Raw genomic sequence first — 19,919 nt, forward strand, 5'->3', positions numbered from 1 at the left:
TGATGAAGTTTTGTTTAATTTACGGTTGCCGGTTGTTGTTGAGACATTGCTGAAACTCAGTAGAAATTCAAGTTTAAAAACTTGTCAGGTGCAAATAAGAATTGTTTTATTGAAGTTCATTGGTTACAACTTGAAAATGATTTAAAAGGTAGTTTGTAGACAATTTGATCTTCTTTAAAGAATCACAGGAATTATCTTCTGAGACAATAGCCTGAACACAACTTTAAAAGTCAAAGGCTGAAGTCAAAGTATGAAAATGAAATAGGAATACAGAACTCTTTTCTAATTCTCTTCCTTTACTTTCTCTCTCTCTCTCTGTCTTGTTCTCTTTGTCTCTTTCCTGTCTCTTTCTCTCTGTCTCTGTCTTCCTGTCTTTCTGTCTTCTTGTCTAAAATGGTGGCCAAATCATCCATGGATATACTCTTTCATATCTGTCTTAAGCGATCCGATCACACCCCAATATAATCCTAATTGGTTTAAGCTATATTCAAAACACATTTGATTTGATTTGATAACAAGCCATCCATCCTCCCAATGCAACGCCACTTCCAATTGTTGCTTATCTGCAACAATTGAGACGTTAGTCATCTCATCATGCTATTATTCCGAAAATATAAATGAAACTGTATTTTGACACAGTCTAAAATGTTTCGGCTTGCATACGTTATGGAATGTGGTTCAGGCTGTTATCACAAGTGGCTTTTGAATCAGAACAATGGAGCCTTTAATTATCTCACCTTACAGCCCATGGGATTTCGCTGCTGTCCTTGAAAGAATGTGATGTTTTTATCAGTGGTTCTGTTTTTCCCAAACACATGTCTGAGTTTGGAAGTTGTATATTTCTTTCATTTTAAAACTGGGATTTAATATTTCTGTCTTAAACAGTCTTCTTACCTATATTAAGTGTATTTAAAATACCTGACTTCTACAGTAACATTGTGAGCCTGGTTTTCCTGCAATGACAAAAGGGGGAAAGATAAAACCTTGCTGGCCTATATCCAATGCCAAACATTAATATTCCTACGAGACTGCATGTATCGGTGTTGAAAATACCTCAACATCTCTATGATTCTGAGTCATGTTAAAGAGCAGCATGTGCCCTCGGGCTCCTCCAATCCTGAGAGCCCAGAGTTGCACTCACCTTGGCCGAGTGAATGTGACTGAATCCCTTCCTGCACTGCATCAGTTCCTTCTGACCACACACATCTTTTAATGATCTCCACCATCTCATTCTAGGCCTGCTTGGTTTGGGATGGTTGCCTCCTGCTCTCCTCCAGTAGGAAGACCTGTATTCACTCTCTTTTTGCCCCAAGGAAGGCCTCCCGGTCAGCAAAAACAAAGCAAGGACAGCCCTGCCTCAGGTTCCAGGCTTCTGCCTTTCTTGCTTCATGTGTACTACGGTTCGTAAATTTCAACAACAAAAGCACAGTACTGGCAGCTCTGGTGGGTCTAAATCGGACAAGCTCTCCTCAATCCTGCCTCCTTTCTTCCCACTCCTCCACCATCATGGCCAATAGATTGCTGCACAACATGAGCTCCAGATCTCCAGCCAATCAACAGGCGCTTGTGAAAATCAAGGCTTGTGGCTGCTCCCCCCCCCTTACTCAGCACCACTCTGCTGGAAGGCCCAGGACCTGGAAACAGTCTTGTTGCCCGTGTCCCAACCCTGAAAGAAAAATCTGACCTCGGGTGGAATTAAATCATGTGATGTTAAGGATTTGGCTATTAAAGAAAAACTAAAACGTCTTTAGAACCAAATAGGATCTGCAATCGTAGATTAAACAGATCAGATGTGCAGATTAACAATAATAGGTAATAATGAAATAATTAGTATTACATAGAAAATGGAGATTAAAGATTAAAGCATCATCATCAGAACAGCTTCTAAGTAAACCAGAAAGAAAAAGGTATTAAATAAAACAGCAAATGGAAATTTGTTATTAAATAAAAAATCCTGGTGCTATATGTCATCTGTCTAGAGGGTGTTAGACTCAAAAAAAGTAGACAAGGATCAAGCGTAGAAGGTTATGTTCACAAGCTTTCTTGAAGATCTTAAACAGCCGGGAGAGGAGCTTTTGCTTATCCTTCATTTAAGGAGTCAGCCAAACTTAACTCGGCTTGCAAGCATAGGAACAGATACACTTTTAGCCATTTTGTACCACACCTCTTTACCCCTCCCATTATTCTGTATCCTTGCCTTTTGCCAACAAATATTCTTTAATCAAGACCCTCAGAGGTTTACATGATGACGTTATTATTCCAAATCTCGGAGTCCCCTGTGACGTTTAGAATTGATAATAGGGCATATCCCTAGACATTTGCTAGCCTGAGACTCCTTCATCCTATAAAGGAGGAATTTATAGCTGCCAATCCCCCTGTTGCAGGCTGATGCCAGCAGCCTAGATTCTTGAAGAAACAAAGCCTCAGTTTTCCTTTATTAGCTATCTTGCTATGAGGATCCAGTCGGTTTTACTTCAGGCCTTGGAAGCTACTTTCAAGACAAAAGATAATATGGAACTGCTCATGACTCATAGAATATGGTTTATAATACTGGTGTAGAAAGATTGCAATATACTTAAGGTTATACAGAGTGGGTTCTCAATATAAGTGCATTGGTGGGGAGGGGGGGCACAGTGGCGTAGTGGTAAGCACTGCTACCTATGGTGCTGAGGACCTGGGTTCGAGCCCGGTTCCGGCTCACTGTCTGTGTGGAGTTTGCACATTCTCCCCGTGTCTGTGTGGTTTCACCCCACAACCCAAAGCTGTGCAGGTTAGGTGGATTGGCCACGCTAAATTGCCCCTTAATTGGAACAAAGTATTTGGGTACTCTAAATTTATAAAAAATATATATAAGTCTATAGCCATAATCACAGTTTATAAAGGTTATACAGAGTGAATACACAATATAAGTGTATGGCAATAGTCACAGTTTATAATATGATATTCTAAACCAGTCTTCTTATACTTTTAGTTAATACATTGTGTTAAATAATAATGATATAAAGAATTGTATCATTGCTCACGTACTGTTACAAAGTCTATGCTAATACAAAGTTACTTATGTTCTATCACTTAAAATAGGCTGGCATATAATGAGCATTTGTGACTCTGTCACCCACACCCCCATGCACCTTCACAGTCCTGTCTTAAATCAATGATTATCACAACCAGCATTTGGTTTTAAAGGAAGTCTTTTTAGCTCCAATCTCTTAAGGGGAGAGAGTATGTTCCTGCAGGCACAGTGATTTCTGTTATTGAAGGTGGATACTCATACTGTTATCTTGGATTATATTACTGGCCCACCGAACAGGTGTTCATGAAGCAGAAGTTAAAGTTTCTGTCGAAAAGGCCATGAGTTATCCCTGAAGGCGAATGGGACAAATGATCACAAGGCAAGAAGTATTGTCAGATGATCCTGCATTATGTCTGGGATTGCACAGGGCAGATAAGGAGCAAAGCTCTCTAAGCGCTGTCTAGTTTTCATGTAGTGTCCAAGATGGCATCTGTTCTGTTCTGACCAGCCCAAAATGGAGGAAACCTAGATCCCAAATCCTTCAGTCCCCCCCTTCCAACTCCCATTTGCACCATGGGGGTTGGACCCATTAAACCAGAAGTAAAAGCTCCCGCTGTACTTTATTGATGTCCTCATCCATGATACAATGGTAGTTGCGTCTTTGTTGCACAGAAAAGTGGCTTATAGAGCGCTTATCGCTTCGTGCACTTGGCTTTGGGTGCACAGGCAATGGCTCGTGCGACCAATTTCAGCTCATGCGCACTGCAAGGAGGAAGAGTAGTGAAGCCCCTGTCAAGGTCAGAAGGACGTGGCCTGCATACTTAAGGATGGCCCCGAGCTATCCACCCACCCACTGTGTTTATGTCCTGTTTAACCTTCTGCCCAAAGTCTCCAGCAGCATGCAGCAAAACAATGGGCGCAGATTTGAGTCCTCCCCAGGGTGGTCAGGAGGCAGACCTCCCGGGCGGGAAATCCCTGTACTGATGTGTAGGGGCCACTCAGTAGGGTACCGGGGAAGTGGATCATGGCATGGCGGCGCGTCGGGGAATACCCATGATGGTAGCCATTGAACCTCTGTTGTGATGTGTATATGTCACACAAAGGCCCGTGATGGCCCAGGGTGTACAAGAGCCGCTGGTCATTTGAGCAGATGGTGGACAGTGTGTGCCATGGGAGGCTCTGCGCCAACAAGGAGACGGTGCGGCATCTGTGCCATGTCCTCACGGACCTAGCACAACATGGAGGAGGAGGATATCTGCTCTCCGTGGCCGTTAAGGTCACTGCAGTCACGATAGCACAGTGGTTAACACTGTCGCTTCATAGTATCAGGGTGCCAGGTTCGAATCCTGCTTGGGTCACTGTCTCTGGGAGTCTGCGCGTTACCCTGTGTCTGCGTTGGTTTCCTCCAGGTGCTCTGGTTTCGTCCCACAGGTCCCTAAAGACGTGTTAGGTGAATTGGACATTCTGAATTCTCCCTCAGTGTATCCGAACAGGTGCCGGAATGTGGAGACTTGGGGATTTTCACACTAAAATCCCATCAGCCAGAATTTGTCCCATGATGCAAAATCCAGACAGTCCACTGCAACTTCAGTCCTTGGATGGGGAAACTAAATTTCAAATCCTTCAATGTCACCCCCGTCCCGCCCACACCCCTCACATAACATGTGTTAAATTTCATTTCATTCAATAATCTTTTGTAAATTGAGGGTGATCTCTGAATAATTAGATTGATACCCCTTACTCTCTGGCATGCCCCCTTGCAAATCACCTCATTCAATATCATTCAAAATAACAACATGCATGGACCTAAAATATTCTCCAGCTCTCCATTCATCTGCATCCATCTTGTGGATTCTTTTCGTCAAGACCTTAATTATTCCTATCCAAGTGATTTACCCTTTCACATGAATTTTACTCATTTTTGACAGGCTTTAGTGTGTTTGGTTCGATCCTAATTGTTATAAAGTCAGTTTCTCTAGTTTCTCTATGGAGTATGTGGCAGTGCCCTGATCATTTGAAAGGTGTTGTTTGACTCTATTGACCCCATTAACCATTGCATGCCAAGCTGTTTGTCAAGTAGTGTGCATACATGGGACCTGCTCTTCAATGCATACTAGCAAAGAATTTCAAACCCCTGAAAGGGTCTATCTTGAGCTAATTTCTTGCCTATTAGTTACTTCACACGTAACTCATCTGCACACTTACACAGTGACCCAAATGTCATGCCGCACATTCTTGAACTCTTTTTTGATCTTATCAAAAGATCTCAAAGTTGTTGCTTATCTCTCCACATATGGTCCAGATGCCTTGTTTGTTTAAATACAAACGTAGGCAAGGACACAAGCATTATCAAGCAAACTTTTATCAATTTACTAGGGATAGGTATATACTGCAAGGCAAGAATTATAGCTGGGGGAAAGGCAATTATGATGCTATTCGGCAAGATTTAGGATGTATAGGATGGGGAAGGAAACTGCAGGGGATGGGTACAATCGAAATGTGGAGCTTTTTCAAGGAACAGCTACTGCGTGTCCTTGATAAGTATGTACCTGTCAGGCAGGGAGGAAGTTGTCGAGCAAGGGAACTGTGGTTTACTAAGGAAGTTGAAGCACTTGTCAAGAGGAAGAAGAAGGCTTATGTTAGGATGAGACATGAAGGCTCAGTTAGGGCACTTGAGAGTTACAAGTTAGCCAGGAAGGACCTAAAGGGAGAGTTAAGAAGAGCGAGGAGAGAACACGAAAAGTCGTTGGCGGATAGGATCAAGGAAAACCCTAAGGCTTTCTATAGGTATATCAGGAACAAAAGAATGACTAGAGTAAGATTAGGGCCAATCAAGGATAGTAGTGGAAAGTTGTGTGTGGAATCAGAGGAGATAGGGGAAGCGTTAAATGGATATTTTTCGTCAGTGTTTACACTGGAGAAAGACAATGTTGTCGAGGAGAACACTCGGGTTCAGTCGACCAGGCTAGATGGAATTGAGTTTCAAAAGGAGGAGGTGTTAGCAATTTTGGAAAATGTCAAAATAGATAAATCCCCTGGGCCAGATGGGATTTATCCTAGGATTCTCTGGGAAGCCAGGGAGGAGATTGCAGAGCCTTTATCCTTGATCTTTATGTCGTCTTTGTCGACAGGAATAGTGCCGGAAGACTGGAGGATAGCAAATGTTGTCCCCCTGTTCAAGAAGGGGAGTAGAGACAACCCTGGTAATTATAGACCTGTGAGCCTTACTTTGGTTGTGGGTAAAATGTTGGAAAAGGTTATAAGAGAGAGGGTTTATAATCATCTTGAAAAGAACAAGTTGATTAGCGATAGTCAACACGGTTTTGTGAAGGGTAGGTCATGCCTCACAAACCTTATTGAGTTTTTTGAGAAGGTGACCAAACAGGTGGATCAGGGTAAAGCTGTTGATGTGGTGTATATGGATTTCAGTAAGGCGTTTGATAAGGTTCCCCACGGTAGGCTATTGCAGAAAATAAGGAAGTATGGAATTGAAGGTGATTTAGCGGTTTGGATCAGTAATTGGCTAGCTGAAAGAAGACAGAGGGTGGTGGTTGATGGCAAATGTTCATCCTGGAGTTCAGTTACTAGTGGTGTACCGCAAGGATCTGTTTTGGGGCCACTGCTGTTTGTCATTTTTATAAATGACCTGGAAGAGGGTGTAGAAGGATGGGTTAGTAAATTTGCAGATGACACGAAGGTCGGTGGAGTTGTGGATAGTGCTGATGGATGTTATAGGATACAGAGGGACATAGATAAGCTGCAGAGCTGGGCTGAGAGGTGGCAGATGGAGTTTAATGCGGAAAAGTGTGAGGTGGTTCACTTTAGAAGGAGTAACAGGAATGCAGAGTACTGGGCTAATGGCAAGATTCTTGGTAGTGTAGATGAACAGAGAAATCTCGGCATCCAGGTACATGAATCCCTGAAAGTTGCCACCCAGGTTAATAGGGCTGTTAAGAAGGCATATGGTGTGCTAGCCTTTATAAGCAGGGGGATTGAGTTTCGGAACCACTAGGTCATGCTGCAGCTGTACATAACTCTGGTGCGGCCGCACCTGGAGTACTGCGTGCAGTTCTGGTCACCACATTATAGGAAGGATGTGGAAGCTTTGGAAAGGGTTCAGAGGAGATTTACTAGGATGTTGCCTGGTATGGAGGGAAGGTCTTATGAGGAAAGGCTCAGGGAATTGAGGTTGTTTTCGTTAGAGAGGAGAAGGCTGAGAGGTGACTTAATAGAGACATATAAGATAGTCAGAGGGTTAGATAGGGTGGACAGTGAGAGTCTTTTTCCTCGGATGGTGATGACCAACACGAGGGGACATAGCTTTAAATTGAGGGGTGATAGATATAGGACAGATGTCAGAGGCAGTTTCTTTACTCCGAGAGTAGTAGGGGTGTGGAACGCCCTGCCTGCAACAGTAGTAGACTCGCCAACTTTAAGGGCATTTAAGTGGTCACTGGATAGACATATGGATGAAAATGGAATAGTGTAGGTCAGATAGGCTTCAGATGGTTTCACAGGTCGGCGCAACATCGAGGGCCGAAGGGCCCGTACTGCGCTGTAGTGTTCTATGTTCTATGTTCTACTTGCCTCTTATACCAATGCAAGATTGAAATATTCCATTGCACCCAAATTCCCAGTTGCTGTTTTAATTTCCTGTCTCTATTGTCTACCCTCAATTACTTAATCTTATCCTAATCACAAGCCCTGGAGAATTTTTGTAGTAACAAAATATCTTAATGACATCTTTAAAACAGAACTCAAATATCTCTGTTTGATCCCAGGCAGTAACATTTTGATTGCTTGTTCTTTATCTTAAATGACATTTTATTTCGAAAGGTAATTGGCCCAAATTCAGACAACAATGTTTTTGGCTTTCAGATTTTCATTAATGTCTAGTTCATCTCTTCTCCAAAAGATGTTTTGTCCCTATGTCCATGGAAACCACCTAAATTGTATGTTTTTTAAAATCGCTTCAAATGTCCATTTTTTTTCCATCATCGTTCTCATTACCTGTCAAATTGATGCCACTTTTAATTTCATCCCGCCTTGTTCAACTATCACCCATCCTGTTATTGGCTCTTCATTCACTCCGCCGTAACCTGTCAACAAACAGGGTCACAATGGCCTCATCTAATCACTCTTCTCCTACCCTAAATACTTCCTCAACTCCCATCTAGCATCGGAGATCATTTTGAAACTTCCCATGTTCAGAATCTGCACTAAGGGGTGTTCTATATGGATTTCTATATCCAGCAGCAATTGCTGATTGCCTGTTGGAGCGAAAGACTACAGGTCTCTTATAATCTCTATATTGTTGGGTCAGTACAGCAATGTAGTAATTCCCATAATTATGGCCATCTTTGTGGAAGGGAGGCAAGTAAAATCGGGCAACCCTAATGCCGGCTCTGTTGCTCGGACGTGTTTAGGACTGGTGAATGCAACCTCGCATTCCTTCATCTATTCTTGCTTGTATAACTTCCCACTAGACATCATACATCTTTGTTTCGATCTAACCAGAAATACGGGCAGGGACCCATTATATTTATCTCTACTTTGTACCCTTTTCTTTCTCCTTGATCTCAGAACTCTTTCTTTCTTTCTTTCTTTCTTGTTGTGTCAGCTGTGTCAGGAATCATTTTTATTTGAACCTGACAAGGAGTTTTAACACAGGATCAATCCAAGACAGGATTGGGCGTACTCATTTTAGATTCCCCAATGTTCAATCAAATCTATTGAATTAAAATGATCTCATTCTTACATGTGTGAATTTGTGTCCGGATTAAAATTTCCACATATTTAGCAAAAATATCCTGGAATCATGCCTCTGGCCAAAAAAACATGACTCCAGGTTTTGTCAACTGTTTGACTTAAATCGCTTAAACTATGATATCAAACATCACAATTTCAGACAGAAAACATAAAAACTTGAAACAGACCCACACAGATATCGTTCACACACACGCAGCAAAACATATCAAGTGCTTTAAAACAACAATATAGACTTTCGCCCCCACAACCCAAAAATGTGCAGAGTAGGTGGATTGGCCACGCTAAATTGCCCCTTAATTGGAAAAAATAATTGGGTAATCTAAATTTAAAAAAAAAAACAACAATATAGAAAAATAGTAAATAGTCTTGTCGGGTAACCTTGCCCTTCACCGTGGATGTTCCCCTGACTGAAAGAAAAATCATGGCCATTTTAACTCCCAGGTCTCGGGGGTTCTACTGGTTTGGTTTGCCCCAGTGTCTCCATCTGCTATCCAATTTTCTCATAACACCAAAATGAGGTGTCAGTTGTCAGAATGATTTGAGAAGGGCCACCCCATCCAGTCTGGAAAATTATCTTTTATGAGGGTTATTTTAATAGTTCAATTCATGTGCTCATCCATGCCAGAAGGGGGAATATGGATTCTCTGTTGTGCTCCTAACATTTTTAGAGCCTGTTTCATCGCTTTTCTGGTGAAATGGGAACCCTGATCTGAGTCCATCTAGTAGGGCTCTGCCCATCATGGGTAACAGCTCTGTGGCCACGATCTTGGCTGTGGAGTCCACCATTTGTTTTCCCGGGTGAGTAAAGCCTCTACCCAGCAGATGAGATGATTGTAATCTGAGGGAAATTTCCGCACCGTCTACGCCGGTTCGCGTGTGCTGGAGTAAGCCGGGGTGGTCAGGCTATCATTTATGGGATCCCAGTTCGGAAAATCATCCCCAGTCTCTAAGTAATTCTATAACTTGAGGGTACTACAGACACGAGTCTTCTCTGGTGTTTGGGTCTAATTAGGTGTCCCAGAGAGACAGGATGTCCCTCTTTATTTACAACAACCGCTTCCATCTGGCCCATCTAACTACAACGTAAAACAACCCCAAATTTAGATGTACTTTTGTCACTTTGTTTCTCCCATCAATTTACTTGATCTATGACTAGCTCAGTTTCTTTCCAGCCCTACTTTACCATCACAGCTTGGTACTTTAGATGCTTCTTTTGGGCATTCTTGGATATCACTAAAGCTTGTTGTCTCAGTAAATTCTCCTGTTCTCATGACCTTTTGAGACATCGTCAAAAAGTGATGATACCTCAATTGTCAGGATTATTCCCTAATACTGTTGTCAGGTTTCCCGGGGACTGTCTATGTCAATCCTGAATCGGAATACCCAAGTTGCTGTGTTCAATCAATCTACCTGAACCCACTGGGTTCAATTGGCCAACACTCTCTCCTGTCACCCGCCTCAGGGTAGAGTCCCCACCTTCAGTACTTTCATGCTTATACCTTTTTAAAAAAAATTTTATTCAAGTTTTTCAATAAAAAATTTTCTCCACACAATTTAAAACAAACAAGGCGTGTTTCCACACCAACACAAGAAAAGAACTCGCCCCCCCCAAAATAAATAATAACAAAAAACCAACAGCAATACAAGAAAGAAGAGAGTAACAACATAGCAAACCCACCGCCGCAAGAACAAACCTCCAAACCCCCCCCCCCCCCCCCCCAAAGTTGCTGCTGAGACCGACCACTCTCTACCCCTTCGCCAGGAAGTCGAGATAGGGCTGCCACCGCCGAAAGAACCCCTGTACCGACCCCCTCAGGGCAAACTTCATCCTCTCCAACTTGATGAACCCAGCCATGTCGTTGATCCAGGCCTCCGAACTCAGGGGCCGCGTATCCCTCCACTGTAACAGAATCCTGCACCGGGCTACTAGAGACGCAAAGGCCAGAATGCCGGCCTCTCTCTCGCCTCCTGCACTCCCGGCTCCGAAGCTACCCCAAAGATCGCGAGCCCCCAGCCCGGCTTGACCCTAAGCCCGACCACTTCCGACAAAGTCCCCGCCACCCCCTTCCAAAACCTCTCCAAGGCCGGACAAGCCCAGAACATATGGGTGTGGTTCGCCGGGCCTCCCAAATCTGTCTTCCCCTCCGAAGAACCGGCTCATCCTTGCCCCTGTCATATGAGCCCTATGCAGCACCTTCAGCTGAATTAGGCTGAGCCGTGTGCAAGAGGAGGAGGAATTCACCCTCTCCAGGGCATCTGACCACATTCCATCTTCAATCTCTTCCCCTAGCTCTTCCTCCCACTTCACTTGGAGCTCTTCTACTGAGGCGGCCGTCTCCTCCTCCTGCATCAGCTGGTAAATAGCCGAGATCTTTCCTTCACCGACCCACGTCCCCGAAAGCACCCTATCTTGCACCCCCCTTGGCGGCAGCCGCGGAAACTCTGCCACCTGCCTCCTTAACAAATGCCCTGATCTGCATATACCTAAAAGCGTTCCCAGGGGGGAGGTTCCACTTCCCCACCAGCTCCTCCAGAGTCGCGAACTTCCCATCCAGGAACTGTCTGGTGCCTGCCCTGTGCCAACTCCCAAATCCCCCACCCGTTCTCCCTGGTGCAAAACGGTGATTGCCCCGTATCGGGGCCCAAACTGAGGCCTTCACCCCCCCCCCCCCCCCCATGCTGCCTCCACTGTCCCCACTCCACCACTGGACTCGTGGAGTACTTTGCCGGGGGGAGTGGAAGTGGGGCCGTCACCAAAGCCTCCAGACTCGTACCCGCACAGGACGCCACCTCCAATCTCTTCCATGCGTCACCCAACTGCGAATCATCGCCACGTTCGCCACCCAATAATATCCACAGGTTGGGCAGTGGCAGACCCCCTATCTCCCTTCTTCGCTCCAAAAATACCCTCCTTACTCTCGGGGCCTTCCACGCCCACACAAACCCCAGAATCGACTTATTCACCCTTCTGAAAAAAGCCTTTGGGATCAATATGGGGAGGCACTGGAAAAGAAACAAAAACCTCGGGAGCACCGTCATCTTAATCAACTGGACCCTGCCCGCCAACGAAAGTGGTAGCGCGTCCCACCTCCTAAACTCCTCCTCCATCTGCCCCACCAGCCTCAAAGTTAGGCCTATGCATGGCCCCCCAGGTCCTAGACACCTGGACCCCAAGATACCTAAAGCTCCTCTCAGCCCTCTTCAACGGGAGTTCACCTATCTCCCTCTCCTGATCCCCGGGTGCAGGACAAACAGCTCACTTTTCCCCACATTGAGCTTATAGCCCGAAAAAGTCTCCAAACTCCTCAAGTATCTTCAGTACCTCTGGCATCCCCTCAGCCGGATCCGCGACATACAACAGCAGATCATCTGCGTACAGCGACAACCGGTGCTCCTTCCCCCCCGCACAATCCCCCTCTAACTGTTTGAGTCCCTCAGCGCCATGGCCAGGGGCTCAATCGCTAACATGAAGAGCAGGGGAGACAAGGAGCACCCCTGCCTCGTCCCCCTGGAAAGCTGAAAGTCCGCCGACCTCCTCCGATTCGTCGCCACACTCGCCACCGGGGAGCTGTACAGCAACCTCACCCAGCTGATGAACCCCTCACCAAACCCAAACCTCCGCAACACCTCCCACAGGTAACTCCACTCCACCCTATCAAAAGCTTTCTCCACATCCATGGACGCCACTATTTCTAACTCCACAGCCGCCGGCGCCATCATCATGACATTAAGGAGCCTCCGCACGTTGGCATTCAGTTGTTTCCCCTTTAGAAACCCCGTTTGATCCTCATGAATCACCGTCGGGACCACATCCTCCACCCTCCTGGACAGCACCTTTGCCAACAACTTAACATTTACATTAAGGAGCGAGATCGGCCTGTAAGACCCACACTGAAGGGAGTCATTGTCCCGCTTCAGGAGCAAAGAGATAATTGCCCTGGACATCGTTGGGGGCAGAGCCCCCCCGCTCCCTGGCCTCATTCAGCGTCCACACAAGCATGAGGGCCCAGCAAATCTGAAAATTTTGTATAAAATTCCACCGGGAACCCGTCAGGCCCCGGTGCTTTCCCTGTCTGCATACTTCCCAACGCCTCCACTAGCTCCTCCAACTCGATTGGGGCCCCCAAGCCCTCCACCCGCTCGTCCCCTACTCTTGGGAACTCCAGCCTATCCAAAAAGCGGTCCATCCCACCTGCTTCCCTGGAGGGCACAGCCCGGTACAGCCCCTCGTAAAAGGATCTGAACACCCCAGTGATGTCCTTTCCACCCCGCACCAAGTTCCCTCCTGCATCCGTGGCTCCCCCAATTTCTCTAGCTGCCTCCCGCTTCCGGAGCTGGTGAGCCAACATCCGACTTGCCTTCTCCCCATACTCATATACCGCCCCCTACGCCCTCCTCCACTGCGCCTCCGCCTTCCGGGTGGTTAAAATGTCAAATTCCGCTTGGAGATTGCGCCACTTCCTCAAACGCCCCTCCTCTGGGAGGGTGTCTGCATATCTCCTATCCACCCTGACCATCTCCTCCACCAGCCTCTCCCTCTTGACCCTCTCCCCCCTCTCCCTGTGCGCCCAAATAGATATCAGCTCCCCTCTGACTACTGCCTTTATCGCTTCCCAAACTACCCCAACTCGCACCTCCCCATTATCATTGGCTTCTAGATACCCCTACGGATCCGACCGCACACTTCCTCCTCTGCCAAAAGCTCCACAGCGGGCGTTGATCCTTCCCCTCCCCCAGCTCCAGATCCACTAAATGTGGGGCATGATCAGAAATGGCTATCACCGAATACTCGGCCCCCACTACTCTCGGGATTAGTGCCCTGCTAAACACAAAAAAATCAATCCGGGAGTACGCCTTATGAACATGGGAGAAAAAGGAGAACTCCCTACCCCCCGGCTCCAAAAACCTCCAAGTGTCCATCCCCCCCCCCATCTGATCCATGAACCCCCTCAGCACCGAGGCCGCTGTCGGCCTCCTGCCCGTCCTAGACTTAGAGCGATCCAGAGCCGGATCCAGCACAGTGTTAAAGTCCCCACCCAGGATCAATCCCCCTGTCTCCAGGTCCGGGATCAGGCCCAGCATATGCCGCATGAAGCCCACATCATCCCAGGTGGGAGCATAAACATTAACCAAGACCACCCGCTCCCCCTGAAGTCTCCCACTCACCATCACATATCTACCTGCACTATCCGCCACCACTTTGGACGCAACGAACGACAGTCTCTTACCGACCCAAATTGCCACCCCACGGTTCTTCGCATCAAGCTCCGAGTGAAACACCTGTCCCAACCAACTTTTTCTTGGCCTCACCTGATCCGTAACCCTGAGGTGGGTCTCCTGGAGCATAGCCACATCCGCTCCCAACCCCCTCAAGTGAGCCAAGACCCGGGATCGCTTCACCAGACCATTCAGCCCCCTCACGTTCCATGTGACCAGCCGAACCCGGGGGGCATCCCCCTCCCCCTAAGCCGATCAGCCATAGCTCTTCCTCAACCCGCCACACGCCCAGGGAACCCCCCAAATCCGCTCCCCATGGCAGCAGCCCCCCCTCCCAACCCCCCCCTTCACCATCCATTCCCTGCAGCAACAACGCGGTACCCCCCCCCCCTTCTTCATCCCCCCACCCCACCCCCCCAAGCTAGGGCTCCCCTAGCTGCGTTACACCTAACATTGTGCTTCTGTGAGTCAGCTGACTTCTGCTGACCCCGGCTACTCCCGCCATAACCACGACACCCCCCCCCCCCCCCCCCCCCCGACGCAACACAGCCACGAATTCCTCCCTGCCGGCTCCGCCCCCAATTCCTCCGGCGCGGGAAGGAGCTCCGCCCCTCAACCCAACACGCGGGAAAAAGACGGACACATGACCATTGGGACCCCAAACTACTCCCCAAACCACCAGTGGACAAAACAAAAAAAAAAACACCACAGTAAATAAACAACAGCCCAGAAAACAACCCTGTAAAAACCAAAATAGCGAAAACGAACAGGCAACATCAATCAGCAAACACAGCCAATATAAACAACAGGATACCCAGGAGGGCAAAGCCTTCAAACAAAGTACATTTTCCCCAGTCCTCAGTTCGAGTCCAAGTTCTCTGCCTGGACAAAAGCCCAGGCCTGCCCTGGAGAGTCAAAATAGAGCTGGCGGTCCTTGTAAGTGACCCAGAGGAGAGCCGGCTGTAGAAGGCCAAACTTCACCCCCTTCCTATGAAGCACTCCCTTCGCTCTATTGAAGCCAGCCCTTCTCTTCGCCAATTCCGCGCTCCAGTCCTGATAAATCCTAATGTCCGTGTTCTCCCACCTGCTGCTCCTCTCCTTCATCGCCCATCTCAACACACACTCCCGGTCGACCAAGTGGTGAAAACGGACCAGTACCTCCCTGGGCGGCTCGTTCGGCCTCGGCTTCCGCTGCAGCACTCGATGGGCGCCCTCCAGCTCCAGGGGACCACGAAACGACCCCGCACCCATCAGCGAGTTCAACATTAGGACCACATAGGCCCCCAAATCCGAGCCTTCCAGCCCCTCCGAGAGGCCCAAAATCCACAGATTCTTCCAGCGGGAGCGGTTCTCCATCTCCTCCATCCTCGCCAGCCATTTCTTGTGCAGCGCCTCGTGCAACTCCACTTTCACAGCCAGGCCCAAAAGTTCATCCTCGTTGTCCGAAGCCTTTTGCTGCAGCTCCTGATTCTCCATGGCCTGGGCCGTCTGAGTCGCCACCAGCTTGTCCAGCGAGGCCTTAAATGGCTCCAAGATCTCAGCTTTGAGCTCCTTGAAGGAGCGCTGAAGCAGCTCCTGCTGCTCCCGCGTCCACTGCTGCCACGCTGCTGCTGCTTCCCCGCCCGCCGCCATCTTGCTTTTTCTGCATCTCGCCTTCCTCTGCTGTAAAGCCGGCTTTTGGACCACACCACTGCGAGTCCAGTCCATCCACCAACCGCTGGGCACACTGGCTGTGTTTCCCCCCGGGGAAAAGTTAAAACAGCGCCGTTGCGGGCTCTTAAAAGAGCCCGAAAGTCCAAAAAAAGCGGGAGCTGCCGAACCACCGGAAGTCATGCTTATACTTTTAACAGATATTGTCAACATATAACCTTAAACTGTAAATTGAGGGCGAAATTCTCCGCAACGGCTGACGCCGGAGTGAAACCCGGAGTGTTTCTCTCCGGCGTCGGAGGCCGCTCCTCGCCCCCTATTCTCCCCCACCCCAACGCTGCGTCAAAGCGGTGCGCCGAGATTGACGTGACCTGCGGCGCCTAAGTGACGTCAGCCGCGCATGCGTAGGTTGGCCGGCTCCAACCTGCGCATGCGCGGTTGCTGTCTTCCCCTCCGCTGCCCGCAAGACGCGGCGGCTTGATCTTGCGGGGTGGTGGAGGGGAAAGAGTGCGTCGTTTACAGACGCTGGCCCGACGATCGGTGGGCACCGATCGCGGACCAGTCACCTCCTGAGCACGCCCGTGGTGCTCGATCCCCTCTCCGCCCCCCACACTTACCTGTCACGCGCTGTTCATGCCGGCAGCGACCAGGTGTGCCCCATTCTATAATGATTCACTGATGGAAACGAGAACAATGGAGCTCTGAAATAAATTGCTGCAGGAAGTCTACATGCATAATTAAGCTAAATATATACATTTTTAGTTTTAGAACGATGGCTGCATAATCCATGTCTATGTTGAGTACAGAATTTATATTTTACAGATCATAATGGAGATCTCTGGGCCTCATCACTCATTTTACTTTCTGTATGTGGCGGATCAGCTTGTATTATTCTTCTTGTGCTCATCTTTCTCATAAAATGCACATGTGGTAAGTGGCTCCCATGCAAACAAAGTAGATCAATCCAAGAGCAACAAAGTCTTTTTCAAACTCTTGAAAAAAAAATGAAAATTGCTTATTGTCACGAGTAGGCTTCAAATGAAGTTACTGTGAAAAGCCCCTAGTCGCCACATTCCGGCACCTGTTCGGGGAGGCTGTTACGGGAATTGAACCGTGCTTGCCTTGGTCTGCTTTCAAAGCCAGCAATTAGCCCTGTGAGCTAAACAGCCCACTGCCCAGCTGACTCTAAACCACAATCCTTACTCCTTCCCTTGGAATGAACTGTCCCCGAACTGTCCATTTGGCTTTAAAGTGTTTGTTGATTTGACTGTTGGTGATATAAATTTGTACCTTAAGTACCAATCAAATATTTCAAGTTTTATATTTCCCTGGCTTAGAAGAGCTCAATATTAGTGCCTGTCTACAATTGCATTATTGTCATCAAGCATGCTGGTGTATATGCGAGGGTATCCCAACTTGGACCACCACTTTGTGGGGGTGTATAGCCTTGGACCACCACTTTGTGGGGGTGTATAGCCTTGGACCACCACTTTGTGGGGGTGTATAGCCTTGGACCACCACTTTGTGGGGGTGTATAGCCTTGGACCACCACTTTGTGGGGGTGTATAGCCTTGGACCACCACTTTGTGGGGGTGTATAGCCTTGGACCACCACTTTGTGGGGGTGTATAGCTTTGTTTTGTTTTGGTATGAGGAGACAAGTGAAACCCCAGTGAGAGCCCAGTCATTGTGTAAGAATTATTAAAGACTATTACAGTAAAGAAAACACAAATACACATAAACAGGACTTCTCTACTCTCATCCACTTAGGATGTACGGATTACTACACACACACACACACACACACACAGTACATACCCTTTGTTACAAAGTATATCTACAATATCAGAAACTCTGTAAGACTGTCTCTGTTCCTCAATCAACATCAAAATTGAATAACCAGCTATAGTTACCCCGCAATACAGGGATGATTCTCAAATCTCACACTTGATTATTATCTGAACTGCCATTACCCGGAGACATGCATACCATTTGAGCCCCTTTGAATAATATCTATTGCTGTCTCTAGGCAGATTCATGATTTTAAGTATTTTCTTTATGCATTATCATCACATGGCAGTGCTCTGAAAGTTAGAATCAAAAAAGTAAAAAATATTTATTGACTAGTGTTGCTCTCTTTGTTTGGTTCTAAATATGGTGGTCAATATGGTCACCTTCCTTAATTCTAATTATGTTTGCTTTAGAGTCACCAGGTATCTTCTGATACCACCACAAGGTTCAAACCTGAATACTGATCAAAGAGCTGGGACACCAGTTAGTTAGTTCAAAGTCAATACTATTTATTTACACACACACAGCAATATCTACTCATGCACGAAATACTACACACTAAATTATCACTACTGCTAAAGCCTATACTTAGCTTCGGGCACCCACTCAGTCAGAGGAACAATGGCCGTTGTTCAGTTCTGAGGCTGCTGGGGTCAAAGTGGTAGAGGGGAACAGCTAAGGTCGTCTGTCTGGTAGCGAGCGTTGACCTTGGACTTACTTGCTTCTGGTGTAGCTGGTGGACTGGTCTCTCTGCTTTGATAGCCAAGTCCAAGAGAGCAATTCTCTCTTGGGGCCGCCTTCTTGTACCCGAAGGGGGCTTTGGGCGCTTTTGGGCAGGCCTTGAACTTGGCCCCAATCAATTGGGCCGTTTCTTGATCATTCGCATTGATCCTGACCAATAAAAGGGTGGGTGCCCTGATGGCTGGGCGTGTCCTCGGTGGCCGTTGGCCTGGCTTTGTTTGCGCTTTCGGTTTGGGGAACTGGCGCCGTGAGGTCTGGGGCCAGATCGGTTACTTAAGTATCTTCCTTTGTTCCCGGAGATGGGCCATCCATATGCTAATGGGCCTACAGTTTCAGTCTCTTCTGGGAGCTGCGGTTCCAATACGCATACAGGCTCTGTGCCTGCCTGCTTTCTTAGCATTGTCCATATTTCCCTGCAATCTTTGCAAATATCCATTTTGTATTCTGGAAGTGGCCAGCCCAGATGGCTACACTAGAATTAGAATCCCTGCAGTGCAGAAGGAGGTCATTCGGCCCATCAAGCCTGCACCGGTCCTCAAAGTGCACTCTACCTAGGCCCACTCCCCCGCTCTATCCCCATAACTCCACGCATTTATCACGGTCAATCCACCTAACCTACACATCTTTGAACACCAAGGGGCAATTTAGTGTTTAATTTCACATGCATTCCGGTCGGGCACGCAACCATTTTCTTCATGTAAAATTCCGGCCACCTAACCTGTATATCTTTGGACTGTCCAAGGGCACCGGAGCACCCGGAGGAAACTCACGCAGACACAGGGAAAATGTGAAAGCTTTAACCACTGTGCCATCCAAGTTATATTTATGATTTCACTTGATGTGAAAGGAATATACTTATAAGAAAGTTAATTTCCCATGATATAAAGGGAATCTGAAACCAGCTACGCATAAACACCAATACATGATTAAATTTATAGGCCTGAATTTCACACATGTTGGACATGTGTATTCGGTGGGCCTGGAAGCAAATGTAGAATCTGCTCCCAGGAAAATTAAAACCTTCACAGACAATGACTTCACAAGGTCACTACCAGTACGAGAGATGGATGAGGTGCCGAGTCCCCCTGCTAGGTGCCCATCCACCAATGGTGAGCAGGGAGGTTCAAACCCCCCATGTGCCAGCGCCTCTCCTCCCTGGGACACTACCTTCAGTCACCTGGCTTATCCCTCCTGGTGTCTCCCTCCTGGCCCTCTCTTCCTAAGAGAAGGAGGTCCCACTAGCTAAGTATACAAACGTCATGATCAGAAATGCACACAACACTGCCTCATGTGCCTAAGGGTTCACACTGCTGAAATCTTCAGACAAAGTTGGCAAGAAAAAGTATTCCAAAAGAAAGGTATCCATGATGAATGCACCAGGAACCTCTCAAGTCACATAAATTTCACAGCAAAAAACTCTAACCTAAAGAGACAGAGTCTTTGGTCCAGGGGCCTTTTATCCTACCTTTGGATGAGAACTCGAGGAAACATTGTTTGCTGCCTACCTCTGTTAACCATGTGGCCAGCACAAAATCACACGGGAAACATAATATTCCTTTCAATTACTAAATTAATTACCTTAAATGGCCCTTTAACTGTCGGCAGGCAGGCTTCCAACACCCGTGTTATGCCAGCTGACCGTAATGTCGCTTGTATGCGCGATGACATCAGGACATTCGCACAATCTCTTGTCATGCGATTTCACATGAGTTCCGGTCGGGCATGCAACCATTTTCTTC

At 47.3% G+C, this 19,919-nt stretch overlaps 1 protein-coding gene across 3 annotated transcripts in view; it reads left to right on the top strand.

Annotated features, from left to right (window-relative positions):
- LOC119973505 (tyrosine-protein phosphatase non-receptor type substrate 1-like) overlaps positions 1-19,919 on the top strand; it is a 37,058-nt gene that overhangs the window by 7,798 nt on the left and 9,341 nt on the right. For 2 of the 3 annotated variants that reach the window (XM_038811744.1, XM_038811742.1), the window contains exon 4: positions 16,472-16,579. The exons of the other annotated variant lie outside the window; for it this stretch is intronic. In XM_038811744.1, the coding sequence (XP_038667672.1) occupies positions 16,472-16,579 (108 nt within the window). The remainder of the gene's footprint in view (positions 1-16,471; positions 16,580-19,919) is intronic. 3 annotated transcript variants of the gene reach the window in all.

This window comes from Scyliorhinus canicula, chromosome 11, assembly GCF_902713615.1.
Source record: "Scyliorhinus canicula chromosome 11, sScyCan1.1, whole genome shotgun sequence".
NCBI lineage: Eukaryota > Metazoa > Chordata > Chondrichthyes > Carcharhiniformes > Scyliorhinidae > Scyliorhinus > Scyliorhinus canicula.